The 16,144-nt window shown below is 44.9% G+C and overlaps 1 protein-coding gene across 1 annotated transcript in view; it reads left to right on the top strand.

The window, feature by feature from the left end:
* The first annotated feature begins 1,009 nt into the window (after nucleotides 1–1,009).
* Nucleotides 1,010–16,144, top strand: part of DNAJC3 (DnaJ heat shock protein family (Hsp40) member C3) — a 59,415-nt gene continuing 44,280 nt past the window's right edge. The window contains exon 1 of the mRNA XM_015098005.4: nucleotides 1,010–1,206. Within this exon, the coding sequence (XP_014953491.2) occupies nucleotides 1,125–1,206 (82 nt within the window). The 5' untranslated portion in view covers nucleotides 1,010–1,124. The remainder of the gene's footprint in view (nucleotides 1,207–16,144) is intronic.

Consider the following 16,144-nt stretch of genomic DNA (forward strand, 5'->3'; position numbering starts at 1 on the left):
GGATGTGAACAAGATTAACGCTCAGACTGCAGCACTTGAACTTTATCTTGTTCACGTCTCTCAAGTTTCATCTCATGAGCACAAGATACAAAATCCAGTCCTAACAGCTCTTCCCCACCGCCCCCAACCCCCCCCCCCCCCCCCCCCCCCCCGCTTATAGTTGACGTCGGCTGTACTCTCAACAGCCCTTTGCCCTCTTAGCTGCTCTGCTTCCTAGGTTTCTTTTGCACAAAATCTTCCAGAATTGCTCTTTTCTGGACACGCTGGTCCCCTGGACGGTCGGGGGCTGGGTCCCAAGCTTCCATGCCATTCTCACTTAACCTGCCTTAGGACCCTAACGTACTTGACTGTGTCTGAAAAGCTCCCTGAAATATTCCTGGCTCCATCGGTTAACCCTACTTTACTGCGCTCCAGGTTCTCCTGATCGTTTCTCGAGCTCTCCTCAGGGTTCGGTCCGTATTGGTTCAGAGACGCTCAGCCGGAGGGCAGCAGGCTCTGCGACTCGTCCTGTTCCGCAATCCAGCCCCGAAGACTTCCTGGTACCAGGTCTGGCTTCTCATCCCGGACGCGTCGGCTTCCCTTCTCTCTCTCCAAACAACACACCGGAAAACCTCGGATTGCTGACAGCCTTCTCCTAGCCAAGCCGGCGCGTTGGGGGCCGACCCAAAAAGAATTGGGCGGCCTGCGCATGCGGACTCGGCGGCCGCCACACAAGCCTCGCCGGGCCGCCTCCCCTCGGCCCGGCCGCGGCGGTTTAGAGCTCCTGACAGCTCCGCCACCGGCGGACGCAGCCTCGTCTCGTGCTTCCACGTTACCCTATCAGAGACGGGGCGGGGCGGCGGCCCCCGCGGCCTATCAGCGCGAACCACGATCCCGGCGAGCCCAGTAGGAGCGCAGCCAGGAAGGAGGCGATTGGGCTGCGGCGGCTCTGGGGGCGTGGCGTAGCCAAGGCCCCGCCCGCCGCCGCCGCCGCCGCCGCCTCCTCCCTCCCCTGGGCGCCAGCCGCCTTAGGCCCGAGCGAGAGCGGACGGCGGGCGGGCGGCCGCAGCTGCAGCCTGAGCGCCGCGGCCGGGGGCTGGTGGGCCCCGCAGCTTTGCTCCTCCTCTGCGCCCGCGCTCTCGGACATGGTGGCCCCCGGCTCTGTGACCAGCCGGCTGGGCTCGGTGTTCCCCTTCCTGCTGGTCCTGGTGGACCTGCAGTACGAAGGTGAGTCGTGTCCCGCCCCGGCCCGGAGGAGGCGCGCTCCGGGTGGGGTGGAGGGGCGGCCAGGCCTCCCGGCGCTTCCCCGCCGAGCGTCTCGGGGCGGCCGGGGCGGGAGCCGGGGACTCCGCGGCCGGCCTGGGCCCGAGCCCGCCCCAGGGCGGGGGCCGGCTCCCGGTTCCGGGTTTGTCTGGGGGAGAGGTGCGGGCGGCGGCGGGCCGCGGGACCGCGGGTATGGACTGAGGAGCCGGGCCGGTGGGCTCGGCGGGAAGCGGGGCGGCGACTTCTGGGGAGTCTTAGGGCGCGGAGACCCGGGCGGCCTCGCTTGGGACCCTCGATCCGCGCCGGGGGCTCCGGGTCGGCGGTGCTGGGAGGAGGCTGTAAAGGTGGCCCGAAGGGAGGCTGCTTTGGCTTTGGAGTTCCAGGAGGTGGAGGGGACAGTGTCGTGTTGGATGTTAGAAGTGAGTAACCGTCACCCCACTCTGTTCTGGGTTGTGTCTCGAAGTTGTTAGCTTGGTGCGTTAAGGAGCCGCTGCTGAAATTCAAGCTCCCGGCGGGCAAGGCACTAAAAGTTTGTGGCTTTACAGTTTCCAGTCTGGTGTCACTCAACCTTTCCTTTTACGAGTTCCCTGAGGTGGGGGTGGGGTGGTAGGGAATCCACTTTTAAGAAGATACGAACGCTAATTTTCACTGCAGTCCTACAGTTTGGCATGTTGGCTGCTCTTAACAGAATAGGAAACTGAGAGTTGTCCCGTCTTAGTTGTCAGCGGACAGGAGTAAGAATGAAAGCCGCGACTGCCCATTGGTCTGATGCTCCAAGCGTGCTTACCCTGCGGAATATTCGAGTATAGTGAAGTTATCTCGTGCACTCCACTGTTTCCAGCCCCGTGTACAGGCTAGTAGTCACAGAGGTCAAATTAAACAGTTTAATATTGGACTATTAGAGGGAGTGAGGAGCTGAACGCAGGAATTGTTTCTGGTAAAATCCCCTCCAGATTTTCAGCTTACAAAAAGAGTAATACTCTCCGATTTTTAGGTCTTATTCATAGCAGCGTTTTTTTGGGGGGGGAGGGGGAGCGGTGTTCTGGAGGACCGTATTTTTTTTAAAATCAGAAAGCAGAATATGTGGCATGGCAACATTGGGAAAAAGAATTTGACAGTGAGGCTGCCCCAGAAAAATATATGGAATTGGCACTGGAATGCCTGGACCATGACCTTTAATATAGGTCATGTATTCCACTTCTTTTACGTATTTTAATATTAAATATCTCCTACCCTATGAAGTGTAGTACTGATGTCGAATTAGCATTAATTAATTTTGGCCACTTAAGAGAAAGTTGAGCTTCCTCGGTGGCTCAGATGGTAAAGAATCCGCCTGTAGCGCGGGAGACCTGGGTTTGATCCCTGGGTCAGGAAGATACCCTTGAGAAGGGAATGGCAACCCACTCCAGTGTCCTGGGCTGGAGAATTCCATGGACAGGGAAGCCTGGTGGGCTACAGTCCTTGCGATTGCAAAGAGTTAGACACCAATGATGGACTGATACTTCACTTAGAAGAGAAAGTTGCCTATGTTCTGCTTAATGTGAGTTATTATTTTAAGTTACACAGGTATACACTTGTGTAAGATTTGCCTTTTCCACTGGCTTATAGGCTGTCTTTTTAGAATCACTGTTCTGTATATGATTCTGTAGGACTTTAACACTTCATATCTATCTTGTAGTATTTTCCAGAAGGAAAACCTCACCCGAGAGCTATTCACCCAACGTGGAACGCGTGGTGACATTTCACAAAGGGGTGCCAAAGTGCTGTCTTTAGGGTATTGTCTGTGTGAAGTAGCCAGGACTTGGTCCAGGTGGTAGAGAAGAAAGGAAAAAGTTCGTAAACTTATTGACGGTGACTGGCACCCTCCTGGGCACCTTTCTGTAAGCTGTCTCCTGTTTATGGAGGTACAAGATGTTGTTTCTACTCTCCAGATGAGGAAACTGAGGCTCTAAGAATTTAGCTTGGAAAAGGTCACATAGCTGTTAACTCTAAGAGACATAAGTTGAACTTACATTATTTGACTCTAAAGTTCATCTTGCTTGTGGACTGGAGATAGAAGTTAAGTGGCTGAGGGTATCCTGTGGGCCCAAGCACTTGTAAGTAGTGGCAGCTGAGAAAATTCAGCCTTTCTATTTGTTTGTTTGCCACCAGCAGTAATGAACAGGAAGAGAATTTCCTGACATCTTTAATACAGTGGTTCTCCAGCTTGAGTGTGTGGTCACCTGGATTCCTTTTTAAACAAAGGGCTGAGCCTCACTCCCAAAGTCCTTGATTCAGTAAGTCTAGGTGGGACCTGAAATTTTGCATATCTAAAAAGGAATCACTGGTATAATGAGTTATGCAGTGGAGTTAAATTAGGTATCTGTTGTATAAATCAGGTATCTATTTTATTTGATGGAGATATAAAGATAGGAAAGAACCTCTGACAGCAAGCTGTCAGCTCCAGTTTTCCCAAGTTGTGTGTCTGAGTTTTTTAACTTAAGTCTTTCTGGAGGCATTTAGGACTACTTGATTCCACTGTTGAGCCCAAGGCTTGGAGACAGAAGGAACAGAACAGGTATGAGAAGAGTGAATATGAAACAAAGAGTTGTATTGCAGAGTGTCCCCAATAATTAGCTTAGGGGCCTAGTTTTGTCTGATTTAAAAATACTTATTTTTTCCCCTAGGCTTTTCTATTAATTGTAATTCAGAGAATTGAAGTATTTAATAGGCTCATGAATTGAAAGGTTGAATCTTTTAGCACCCCTTTTCAAAAAGGCCTTTGAAAAAAGGAAGTCTGAAACACTAGTTTAGGAATAGAATTTTTGGAGCAGAAGGAAAACTTTTGTATTATCTACTTTAGTATTCTTATGTTACAGATAAGGAGCTATTTTAATTCTCTGCTAATGGTGTGTTCTATTTGGTGATTTAAGTGGGAACATAACCTGAGAACCAGACCTTCTTTTATCTCTTTCTTCCTTAACATTCTTTCTGTACGCAGTTTATCTTTATTTCACTGAACTGACCTGACAAAACCATATTCTTTGGACACTGGGAAAAGAATGGTTACAAAAGGTGGTGATACTTTTTATGCGAACTGTGCTCGCTAGGATTTTCTTGACATTATTTAAATATGAAGATTATAAGCAAAGGACTTTCAGTAATTTATATACCCCCTACCCCTTACCTGTGGTTTCTCTTTTCTTGGTTTCGGTTACTTGTGGTAAACTGTGGTGTGAAAATATTAAATGGGAAATTCCAGAGATAAACAATTCATAAGTTTTAAATTGCAAACCTTTCTGAATAGCATGATGAAATCTCACGCGGTCTTGCTCTGGCCATGAATCATCTCTTTGTCCCCTGTATCCAGCCTGTCACTTAGTAGCCATCTGGATTATCAGCACTACTGCAGGGCTTGTGTTCAGGTAACCCTTCTTGTACTTAATAATGGCCCTAAAGTGCAAACCTAGAGATGCTGACAATTTGGGAGTTTGGATGTGCCAAGAGAAGCTGTAAACTGCTGCCTTTAAGTGAAAAAAGTCTGTGTCTTAGTAAGGAAAGAAAAAACAAAACAAAACTGTATGCTAAGTTGCTAAGATCTGTGGTAAGAATCAATCTCCTATCTGTGAAATTGTGAAAAAGGAAAAAGTTAATTTGTGCTAGTTTGGCCATTGCACCTCAGACGACAGAGGTTGTGGTCACAGTCTGTGATAAGTGCTTAGGTAAGATGGAAAAGGCATTCCGTTTGTACAATAAGATGTTTTGAGAAGAGGGCACAACATTCACATCTTTTATTATAGTATATTGCTATAATTGTTCTATTTTACTATTGTTGATCTCTGTGTCTAATTCATAAATCAACCTTATAATGATAAGTGTGTATGAATAGGAAAATATAATGTGTACATAGTGTGTGTGTGAAAGTCACTCAGTCATGTCCGACTCGTTGCAACCACATGGACTGTAGAGTCCATGGAATTCTCTAGGCCAGGATGCTGGAGTGGGTAGCCTTTCCCTTCTCCAGGGGATCTTCCCAGTCCAGGGCTGGAACTCAGGTCTCCCGCATTGTGGGCAGATTCTTTACCAGCTGAGCCACAAGGGAAGCTGAAGAATACTGGAGCGGGTAGCGTATCCCTTCTCCAGCGGCTCTTCCCGACTCAGTAATCAAACCGGGGTCTCCTGCATTGCAGGTGGATTCTTTACCAATTGAGCTATCAGGGAAGCCCTAAATGTATATATAGGGTTCAGTACTATCTGTGGTTTTGATAACCATGGGGATTTTGGGATGTATTCCCTGAGAATAAGGGGGAACTCCTGTAAACTAAGTATTCTAGCAGACTCTCAGAGAGCTTCTAGAAAATTATTTTAAGTTCATCTAATGATATAGGCTATTATTTAGCAGTAGTGTCCAGGTCCCAATTCGCTTGACTAGTTAGCACTTACTGAGCAAGTGCCCAGAAATGGAGTAGTTTAGTTTCTGTGGGATGGGGGGAGTTGTGCTGAAATGGGATGGCCAATAGTCAATAGGCTTTACTTTCCCATATGAAGTTAATGAATTGTGGTTAAGTTTAATTTCTGTTGCCATAGTGTTCCTTTGATTATTGTCCAGTTATTAATCTTTCTTTGTATGGAAATATCATGGGAACGCAGTCACTTGCTCTTAAGAACAAAAACATCATGTCAGCCATAAATTGATTTTTCAAGATCTTTGGGATGCTGCTTTTTAAATTTTTGAAGATAAGTTTTAAAAATCTGATGAGTTTGTGTTATTCAGAGTTCTAGAAGACAAAGACTGATTTAATCAGTTAGCAGAGGCTTCACCATAGTGTTCTTTATAGGTGAGATACATGCAGTATAGAACTCTTGGCTTTTGTCTTTGCATTTATAGACAACTTGGGGATATAACACATGTTTTGTGAAGCATCTGTGTTCTCTTGCTACTTGCTCAATGTGGATTTCATGATCCATCTTGTAGTCAGTCCATTGGAAGCACCCTTTAATTTTCTTGTCCGTGTAATCTTTGGTTTTATTCATGTGCCAAAATTTGAACTGATTTAAATTCAACCTGGCCAGCTGGTTTGTTGAACCTCAGAGCTGATCATGGATGGAGAAAAATGAAGATAACCTTGCTGGCAGGTCTCATTTTAAGCCTATAGTCTCTATTTCCAGTGCATACTCAGTACTGCTAACATTCCTCCCTACAATTCCTACCGTTCCCTAGTGTTCTTGAAAGTCCGTGTCTCACACTTTTTCTTCTTTCTTTAAATCTCCAGCTGAAATCCTCCTTTCTTTTCTTCCTCCTTCTTTATTTTGGCTGCACGAGGTCTTAGTTGTGGCATGCCGGATCTAGTTCCCTGACCAGGGATGGAACCCAGATCCCCTGCGTTGGAAACTCAGAGTCTTAGCCACTGGACCACCAGGAAAGTCCCTCTTCCTCATTCTTTGTGATCAGGGGTCCCCAGCCTCCGGATCTCATGCCTGTTGATCTGAAGTGAAGCTGATGTGATGATAATAGAGATAAAGTACACAATAAATGTGGTGAGCTTGAATCATCCTGAAACTATCTCCCCTCCTCAGCCCTATCCGTGGAAAAATTGTCTTCTAGGAAACCTGTCCTTGGCACTCTAAAGGTTGGGGACTGCTGTTTTAGACTTTTTTGTCTTTATTGAGAAAATGAAAGCCATCACAGGGCAGTTTCTTCTTCTTTCTACCTCGGAATTTAGTAGCCTACCTGTATTTATACCCATTCTGCTACTTTTCTTAACATTAATGATTGAAAAAAAAAATCCCTCCTCTTGGCAAAATCCAATTTTATACTTATGCCCTGGATTCCATTTCCTGTCACCATCTGAAAATACTGCTTCTACAGTTACAGTTTTTCTCCTGTATCATCGCTTTCTTCCTCTGCTGGGTCACTGACATCAGCACTCCAGCGTGCTGTAGTGTCCGTCTTAAACTGGGCTTCCATGTGAAGTGTCGCGTTAGCTACTGAACAGTATCATTGTTTCTCTTGAGAGCGGAACTTCAGAGTCGGTGGTGGTCTCTCTCGCTATATGCTTATCTTCTATTCTCTTCTCAACACAGTAGAGCCTGCAAAGCCTTATGTATCTGACTCCTCCTATTTACTTAGATCTTTTTTATCTTAATCGTCTCTTTCACTGCACTCCTGCCACATCAACTTGACTTCCAAATGTCCAGCTTATTTCTGATGTAGGTGTCTTTATTCTTGTTGTTCCTATACTCTGAAGGTTTCAGAGAACAGCTTTCCAAATGAGCGTTCATTATTTCAGCCCTGACATACTATTTAAGAAGCATGCTCTAGGTCGGTTAATAACCTCCCTTTGCCTTATTGTGTTTTCTTCATAAAACTTAATGTTGTCCTCAATTACTTGATTTGTATTTCTTGTCTGTCTGCCTCTCTAGAATATAAGCTTTATGGAAGGTGCTCTTATCTCTGTACCTAAACTATGTTGACATGGAGCAGATTTGCAATAAATGTTTTCAAAATGGATTAGTGAGGTTGACTGTTCTAACTTTTTTTTTTATATGAACCCTTCTAAACTGATTTTCCAAGTTGAAATTCATTGAAAAAGGAAACCCATCACAACATGTATGCTTTCACATTTAACTGAAGCGAAGACTAAAGTCCATTGGAATTGAGCAAACGTGGCTACAACAGATCGTATTTTCCTAGTTTACCCAGGAAAATTTTGGTGTAGATGTAGTTCATATGTACTTGCTACCTAATTCAGCCTTGTCTTCCTTTAAGTCTGTGTGTGTGTGTGCGCGTGTGTGCGCACATGCTCAGTTGTAAGTCAGGCTGTGTGTGTGTGTGTGTGTGTGTGTGTGCGCGCATGTGCTCAGTTGTGTCCGCCTCTTTGCAGCAACATGGACTGTAGCAGAATACTGGAGCAGGTTGTCATTTCCTCCTCCAGGGGATCTTCCCTCCTCTGGGAATCTTCCCGCCCCAGGGATCGAATGCGTGTCTCTGCTGTCTCCAGTATTGGCAGGTGGATTCTTTACCACTAGTGCCACCTGGGAGCTTTTGGCTTTGAATACTAAAACAGTTGTTAGGTTAGGGTGATTGGAAAGAGATGCTTGCAAGGTCTAGGGGTTCCAGCTCAGTGTATTTCCAGCTCAGTGTATTTTTATTAAAACTGTTTTGTCATTGGTCCTTACTCAACTGTGGAATTGTGAAGATAATGAACTTCCTGCTCTTTGGAGAGAGTCAGATTCCACTGTTCTCTGTGTTTCTGTCTTGAGGCTTCTTTCTCTGCCCTGGCTTGCTCTGATCTTGGGTTTAGATAGGACCTTTTACAGACAGTACTTTTTCCCCCCGCCGCATTATGTTCTTTTTCCCTGCCTGTGTTCGGTTTTAGAATGATCCTAAAGTTCTCTGTCTCCCTGACACTCTTCTGTGCTCCAGCCTGAACAGCCCCCCGGGCTAGCTTCCCTTCTGCCACCTGGCCTTGGCTTGAGCGTTAGCGTCTCTGACCTTTGGTTCTTGACTTTTTCAGTCTGGTTGTTCCAGTCTTGGTTGTGACTCTCAGCGCATCATACTTTTTAAGCCCTCAACTTTGTTTCTTAAAATTGTTTTTGCTCTGTAAAAATATGACAGACTCTAATACTGTTATAACTTCAGTAAAAGACGTAGCTGCTTCACCTTTTCCCCCTCCATGCTGTATATTTGGCTGACTATTGTCTGTGGAGAAACCGGTTTGTTTAATGCTGCTCAGGAGACAGCAGGATGTTTGGTTGTCTTATCTCAGAAGTAGGAGGCCTCTCTCATTGTCACTGTCTCCCAGGATGTGGCAAAGGAATAAAAATTATCCATGGCTTAAAATGCACAGTTGAGATACTGCAGAAGCAGCCACATTTACAATTTTTAAAGAAACATATTAGTGTCTGTATGAATCTTTGGTGGGTTTGATTTTTATAATTGTTATTGTGTACCTTAGATTCTGTTATATTGATGAACTGTAATACATTTAAGAAAGAAGGAATTTAGTTACATTCATTCAGTAAATATTGAGTACCTACTTTGTGCAAGGTACTGGACTCAGTGGTATATAAAGAAGAAAAGACAGTTCCTCCTCTCGGGCTTGCTTTTGGTCTGTTTGGGACTTGGCAGGCCAGCTGTGCAGGTCAGCTTATTGAGGCTAGGGGACTGCAGAGTGAAGTCCTGTGCTTGTGAGTGGAGGGATGCACAGTGTAGGAGGAACTGTCCCCACCTTCTCACTGAATTAGTTAGGGAAAGTTTCACAGGGGAACTGGCGTTTGAGGGCAGAATCCTGATGGAGGAGGGAACTTTGCCAGGGGGGCAGGTGAGGAAGGCATTTCTGTGGAACAGCAAGTTGAAAGGGATGCATCATGAGAACTGGTGTGTTCAGGGAGGTTCCGCCTGTTCCCTGTGCTGTGTGTGTGTGTCAGTTGCTCAGTCGTGTCCAACTTTTTGCGACCCCATGGACTGTAGCCCACCAGGTTCCTCTGTCCATGGAATTCTCCAGGCAAGAATACTGGAGTGGGTTGCCATTCCCTACTGCAGGGCATCTTTCCGACCCAGGTATCGAACCTAGGTCTCCCACATTGCAGGCAGAGTCTTTAGTGCTTGAAAGTGAGGGCTGATAAGGCTGGACCCAGATGAAGGACCTGATCATGCAGGGTCCTGTTTGCCTTTAGATCTGAAGGGACTTGGACTGAATCTCGCCAGTGCTGTGCAAACACTGCAGAATTGTTATTAGGAATGCATTTTGGGAGGATTTCCCTGGCCGTAGCAGGGGGCTGGACTTGGAGGAAGGTGGGGAAATACCCCAGTTAGGAGGCATGTCCTCTCTTTTGGGGGGGAAAAGGGCTATGCAGCCACCACTTAAACACTGTGGCAAGTTCAGTTATGGAAAAGTGACCGAGGTGCACTGGGGGAATAATAATTAATTCTCCCTGGAAGACTGAAATTTTTATAGAGGAAGTGGTATTTACTTATCACATTGTTAGATGGAAGTGATGTTAGATAAGATAGTAACATAATAAGGGTCTGAGTTTTAGGTAAAAGGCGCAAGAAATGCTGGGTACCGCTTTCAATCATAGAAGGCAAGAGAAGCTTAGTTTGGAGAGGAACTTGACCTTTTTGGAGGGACACCTCGTTGCTTTATTTGAAGGACTAGTGCAAATGAAAGAGCCCAGGTGGATGTTTTGGTCCAACTTATAGAAAAGGTCACGGTAACCCCAACATGCATGCACAGCCTCAGTGACCGAGAAAGTGGCCCTGTGGCTGTGGGAAGCCAGGCTGGGGCTCAGCTCTCAGGGTCGCTGTCCCCCAGGGTGTGCTTGTCAGAGAGATCCTCTGCTGTGCCAGATTCACGGGGCCCCATCTTGTGCACACTGGTGTTGTGGTCACCCAGGTCTTTGGATTTCATCTGCTCATTCAGGTAATGAGTCTCAGGGAAGTAGCCCAAGCAGGTATTGTTTAGTCGGTAACCAGCTTGTGCTGTTCCCTCAGGTGCTTTTCAGAAGTAACACGTGTTCTGTTGTGTTCCGCTGGCCGAGTCCTCCTGGTTTAGCTTCTTGATACCCTGAAGAATTTGGGATTCAGGACAAACCTTGTTGGTTTGTCGCTTCATCAGTGTCTTAGCGTATTCTCTGTCCTCGTGAGACTGCTGAAGGGGATATTGGGCATATCCTTCGCAGCCACACCGTCAGGATCAAAGCGGCAAGACACGGCCAGGGAGATGCAGGAGGCAAGGAACGCCAGGTGGATCTGCCAGTTGATGGCGGCCCCGGAGTCCTGGTGGTCGCTTGGGCACACCTGTGAGGGGCACTCGGTCGTCGCGGCAGGTGGCCGAGGCACCCTCCAGGGTGCCATGGGGAGGGATGGCAGTGCTGGTTTGGCCCAGCCTCTGGCAAGCACTGTTGAAGCGGGAAACTGCAGTGGCTCTCTGTAGAATGTGTGGCCCGCGGCATCTGGAATAAATAGTTGAAAGAACTTTGCACGTGTACTCTTGGCTCCCACTAAACCTCAGGGTCTACCTCTGAGATTGGAACAGATTGTGGTTAAAATGTTCCGTTAAATGATGGGTTGGGTGAGTGAAGCATGCAAAGCTGAGCAACTGTGGAGAGAGAGCTTAGCCTGGTTTATATGGCGGAAAGTTTTCTGAGTTGTGCTGCAAATAAAGCTAGGCTTTGAAATTGAGTCATGTTCTGACAGTTACCATGAGTCTGCAGGTAGCTTGGGTGACTTCTCTGAGCCTTAGATTCCTCAGTTATCAAAGTATGAAAGATGTTTACTTTCTAGGTTTGTTGTGAAAACTAAGTGAAATAGATATTCTGAAAATATTCAGCATTTTAAAGAAAATTTCTTAATTTCCTTCTGTGTTACATCTTTCCTCTTAGACATTTTCATGACTGGATAAGGAAAGTACTGTGACTAATAGTTTTACTCCTATCCAAATTTCTTACTTCCTCCAGCAATCTGAAATCCTCTACTGAGTACATTGATCTGATTGTCCCTTTGAGAAAATTAAATGGGAGATGTTTAAAACCTTCTTGATAATTGAAAGTCTGCTTCCTTTACATGTTGCGAGCACATAGATTAAATCCATCAGCTTGCCTTTGAAATTAATTTTACCAGCTGTAATAGACTGGATGGTTAGAGAGTTCAGCCCCAGCATTTTCACCATTCTTACTCGATCCCTAGTTCAGTCTCTTTTTAGTGTCATTTTTACATGTTTTCTGTACACACATTTGTACATGTGATGCACAGTCTTTTAAACTTTATACTGGGAACTGTAAATGTTTATGTGGAGGTAGAGTTTATATTAGAATTTACCTCTAAAAATCGAAATAAACTGCCTTTAATTGTTTTAATTTCCCTACGCCTATCCCTTAAAAAGGTTTGAGTAAGTGAAAGTTGCTCAGTTGGGTCCAACTCTTTGCGAACGCATGGACTCTAGTCAGTAGAATTCTCCAGGCCAGAATACTGGAGTGGCTAGCCTTTCCCTTCTCCAGGGGATCTTCTCAACCCAGGGATTGAACCCAGGTACCCCCTATTGCAGGCAGATGCTTTACCAGCTGAGCAACAAGGGAAGCCCAAGAATGCTGGAGTGGGTAGCCTATCGCTTCTCCAGGGGGTCTTCCCGACCCAGGAATCGAAAACCGAGGCCTCCTGCATTGCAGGTGGATTATCTACCAGCTGAGCTATCAGGGAAGCCCAAAAAAGATTTAAAGTAAAACCTTACTGTGTGAAATTTTCTACATTTACCAAGGTGGGGCATGATATTATGAACCTCCCTGTACTCATCTCCCCGTGTTAACAATTAACAACCTCTGACCAATCTTATTTCATCTGTACCTGTGGATTATTTCAGAACATTTTACATGACATCATTTCGTTTATAAATATTTTAGTGTTTATGAAAGATAAGGACTGCTTTCAGTTTTAGAATCTATATCATCTAAAAATATTCTCTGCAGTATTTGATTATAATGCTATACCTTTGAACTACAGTCTAACAGAAACATTTGAGACAGGGTTATTTTGCTCTTCTTTCTTGACTTAACTGGCTGCTTAGTTATAAAATATGTCTTTAGTGTTAACAAATATTCTCTAAAAGTTTTCAGTTTCAAGTGATAATCAGTACATCTTTAACAAAGCACATTGCTCAGTTTGTTTTCTTTTATTGTATAAGCACATGAATACATTCTTACCAGAGAAAAAAACTAAACCATTCAGAAATATATACTATATCCTCTTTTTTAAAGCATCAGTGAAATCTGAACACGTTTACTCTAATACAACTTGCTGTCCGTGGTTCACACCACCACAGTTCTTTCCATTCCTGCCCGCCTTGAATCTGTTTTCCACATGGCCAGCCAAAGTGATCTTTTTAAAATGTAAATCAGATCGTCAGTTCCTTGCTGAAACCCATCCAGTGATGTCCCTTTGCTCTTGGAGTAAAATCCAGATTTCTTACCATAGCCTGCGAGGCTAAGGGGGACCCATCCTGCCAGCCGGGAGCCTCTTCTTGATGCCTTCAGGTTGAGCTTGGTCCTGCCCAAGCCCTCTGCACTTGTTTTGCACTGCTTGCCTGATCTTATTTTGGCATGCTGGAGGCTTTCTGTCGTTTAGGACTGCTCTCCTGCCTTTTATGTTTTAACTCAGGGAGGAGTTATTTGACTCCTAAGCACTATATTAAGCACCGCTTCCTTTCCTCTGGCAGGAATGACTTGCTTGTCTGTCTTTATTCCACGGCCTCCCCACTGCTGGAGCGGTCTGCGTGGACACCGGCCTGTGTTTTAATGTATGTTGCATCCTGTGGGTCTGTAAGGATGTCAGTTATCTTCATTTTTGGAATGTTTTTCCTATTAGCTCCACCAATTTTGGTTCCTTAATTCTCTTGTTTGGTATTGGTTTCATAAGGATAGGTTTTTAATGCTCATCTTTGTTTTTCAGAATTGCTTGTTGCCTGTCTTTGAATTCTGATTGTGAGAGAAGGCTGACTGCCTGTCTGGAGGCTGAGAAGTCTCCAGGACCCCTTCCTTCCTTTCCCTGGTTTCAGCTCTCTGGGACCCCCAGAGAGCTGCAGCCGCCTCCACAGCATACCTCTCCTGAGAAGGTGTTTGGATATGATTTTGCCCACCAGTCTCATCCTGTCCGCTTTATGTTTTGAGAATTTTTCCAAAATTTCTGTTTTTTAGATGGCCCTCTTCTTCTTAATAAAGAATTTTGTTTTTCAATGAGGTTATGCATGTATCTCCTTAAATAAATCTTGTCATTTCTAGACTTTGAGCCTATTGGGAGGTAGGCTCATGTGCTTAGTAGGTGGCTGCTTTTTTCTATTTCCTATGGACCACTTTCTTCAAAAAAAAATTTTTTTTTAATGTAAGAGGTAATTTCTATCAGCGAGTCATTTCTTCATTGAAAGGATTTAAGTTAAATTTTGTTCATGGAAAATCTTAAAAATACACCAAGGTATAGAAAATAGTATCATGTACCACTGTGTCCTGTCAGTTCAGTTCAGTCGCTCAGTCATGTCTGACTCTCTGCAACCCCATGGACTGCAGCATGCCAGGCTTCCCTGTCCATCACCAACTCCTGGAGATTACTCAAACTCACGTCCATAGAGTTGGTGATGCCATCCAACCATCACATCCTCTGTTGTCCCCTTCTCCTCCCGCCTTCAATCTTTCCCAGCATCAGGGTCTTTTCCAGTGAGTCAACTCTTCGCATCAGGTGGCCAAAGTAGTGGAGTTTAGCTTCAGCATCAGTCCTTCCAATGAATATTCAGGACTGATCTCCTTTAGGATGTACTGGTTGGATCTCCTTGCAGTCCAAGGGATTCTCAAGAGTCTTCTCCAACACCACAGTTCAAAAGCATCAGTTCTTCAGCGCTCAGCTTTCTTTGTAGTCCACCTCTCACATCCGTACATGACTACTGGAAAAACCATAGCTTTGACTGGACGGACCTTTGTCGGCAAAGTAATGTCTCTGCTTTTTAATATGCGGTCTAGGCTGGTCATAGCTTTTCTTCTAAGGAGCAAGCGTCTTTTCATTTCATGGCTGTGTCCTGTCACCCTACTTCAAAAATTACCAGCACCTGGTGGATGTATTTTGTCTATGCTTTCATCCTCCTCCCCAAGATTATTTTGAAGGCAGTCCAGTGGAAACTCCAACATGATGCTGGAAAATAGCCTCTCTCGAATCAGTGATTGCCCTGTAGGCTAGGGAGTTCTCCTAAAGCTAAAGCCTGTAGGATTCTCCTCGTTGCTTTCTTATTCATTTCTGTTAAGGTTGCAATTTTATACACAGTGTTCAGTAACGTCTGTTACTGTCCCCCCAACCCAGCACTGTCCAGGAGAACTTTCTGTGATGCTGGGAAATGTTCTCTATCACCCTTACTGTCCCACACACTCGCCATTAGCTAAGCGGCATTTGTGCTGTGAGTAGTGAGACTGACAAATTGAATTTTTAATTTTATTTGGTTTTAACTGTAGGCGCTAGGTGCCTTTCTCTGCTTATGCCCTCTCAGAGCCCTTTGTGTATTCATTCCATCCTAACACTGTGTCGTATGCTTTTCCAACATTTTATTATTAAACATGTTGCGAAGTTGAAACAATTTTATTGTGTACAGTCCTGTACCTATCACCTAAATTCTACTATTAATGTAATTACTACACATGTTTTTAATGCATATCTATTTGGGCATTTTTCTATCCATTAATCCTTTTGAAAAAATAATTTTCAAAATCACATCAGTGCACTTGTCCCCAAATACTTTAACATGTGTATCATTAGCGTTTGTTTTTTGCAGGGGTAAAATTTGTATACGATAAAATGTCCATTGTAAAGTACATATTTGCTGGATTTTGCTAACTGCATGTGTTCGTGTAACCCTCGCCTCCGTCAGGGCTGGAACACTCTCAGTGCCCCAGAGACTTCTTTCTGCTCCTTCCCAGTCCTGTCTCCCACCCTCTCAAGTGATGACTGTTCAGAGTGTTTTCCCTGCAGTGGCTCCTTAGCACACTGAAAAGCTTAACATCACGTTCATTGTGAAAGAGAAATGCTGTGGCATTTAGTTCCATATGCACCTTCTCCATGCATTTGAACTGTAGAACAACAAAGAGAGTCTTACCTTCTACCTAACAAGGTGCAGCTCTTCTTGTAAGTGAAGAAACGCTCACCTGTATCCTGGTTGAGAAGATATGTTTTCAACAGTCACTGTGTGCATTACCACTGTCCTGTTCGGTACTTAGTTATAGAAAAAGTAAATTGTCAAGTTAATTTCAACAGCTTGTAAATAAAATAAAAACGGAAACTGGACAAAATCTGGTTAGTACAGTCGATTCTCTTTATTCATGGTGGTTATACTCCGTATGTCATTATGAATGTTGAATTGGCAAATATTGAACCACTGCATGTGGGAGAAAATGT

This window comes from Ovis aries, chromosome 10 (assembly GCF_016772045.2).
Source record: "Ovis aries strain OAR_USU_Benz2616 breed Rambouillet chromosome 10, ARS-UI_Ramb_v3.0, whole genome shotgun sequence".
In the NCBI taxonomy this organism is placed as follows: domain Eukaryota; kingdom Metazoa; phylum Chordata; class Mammalia; order Artiodactyla; family Bovidae; genus Ovis; species Ovis aries.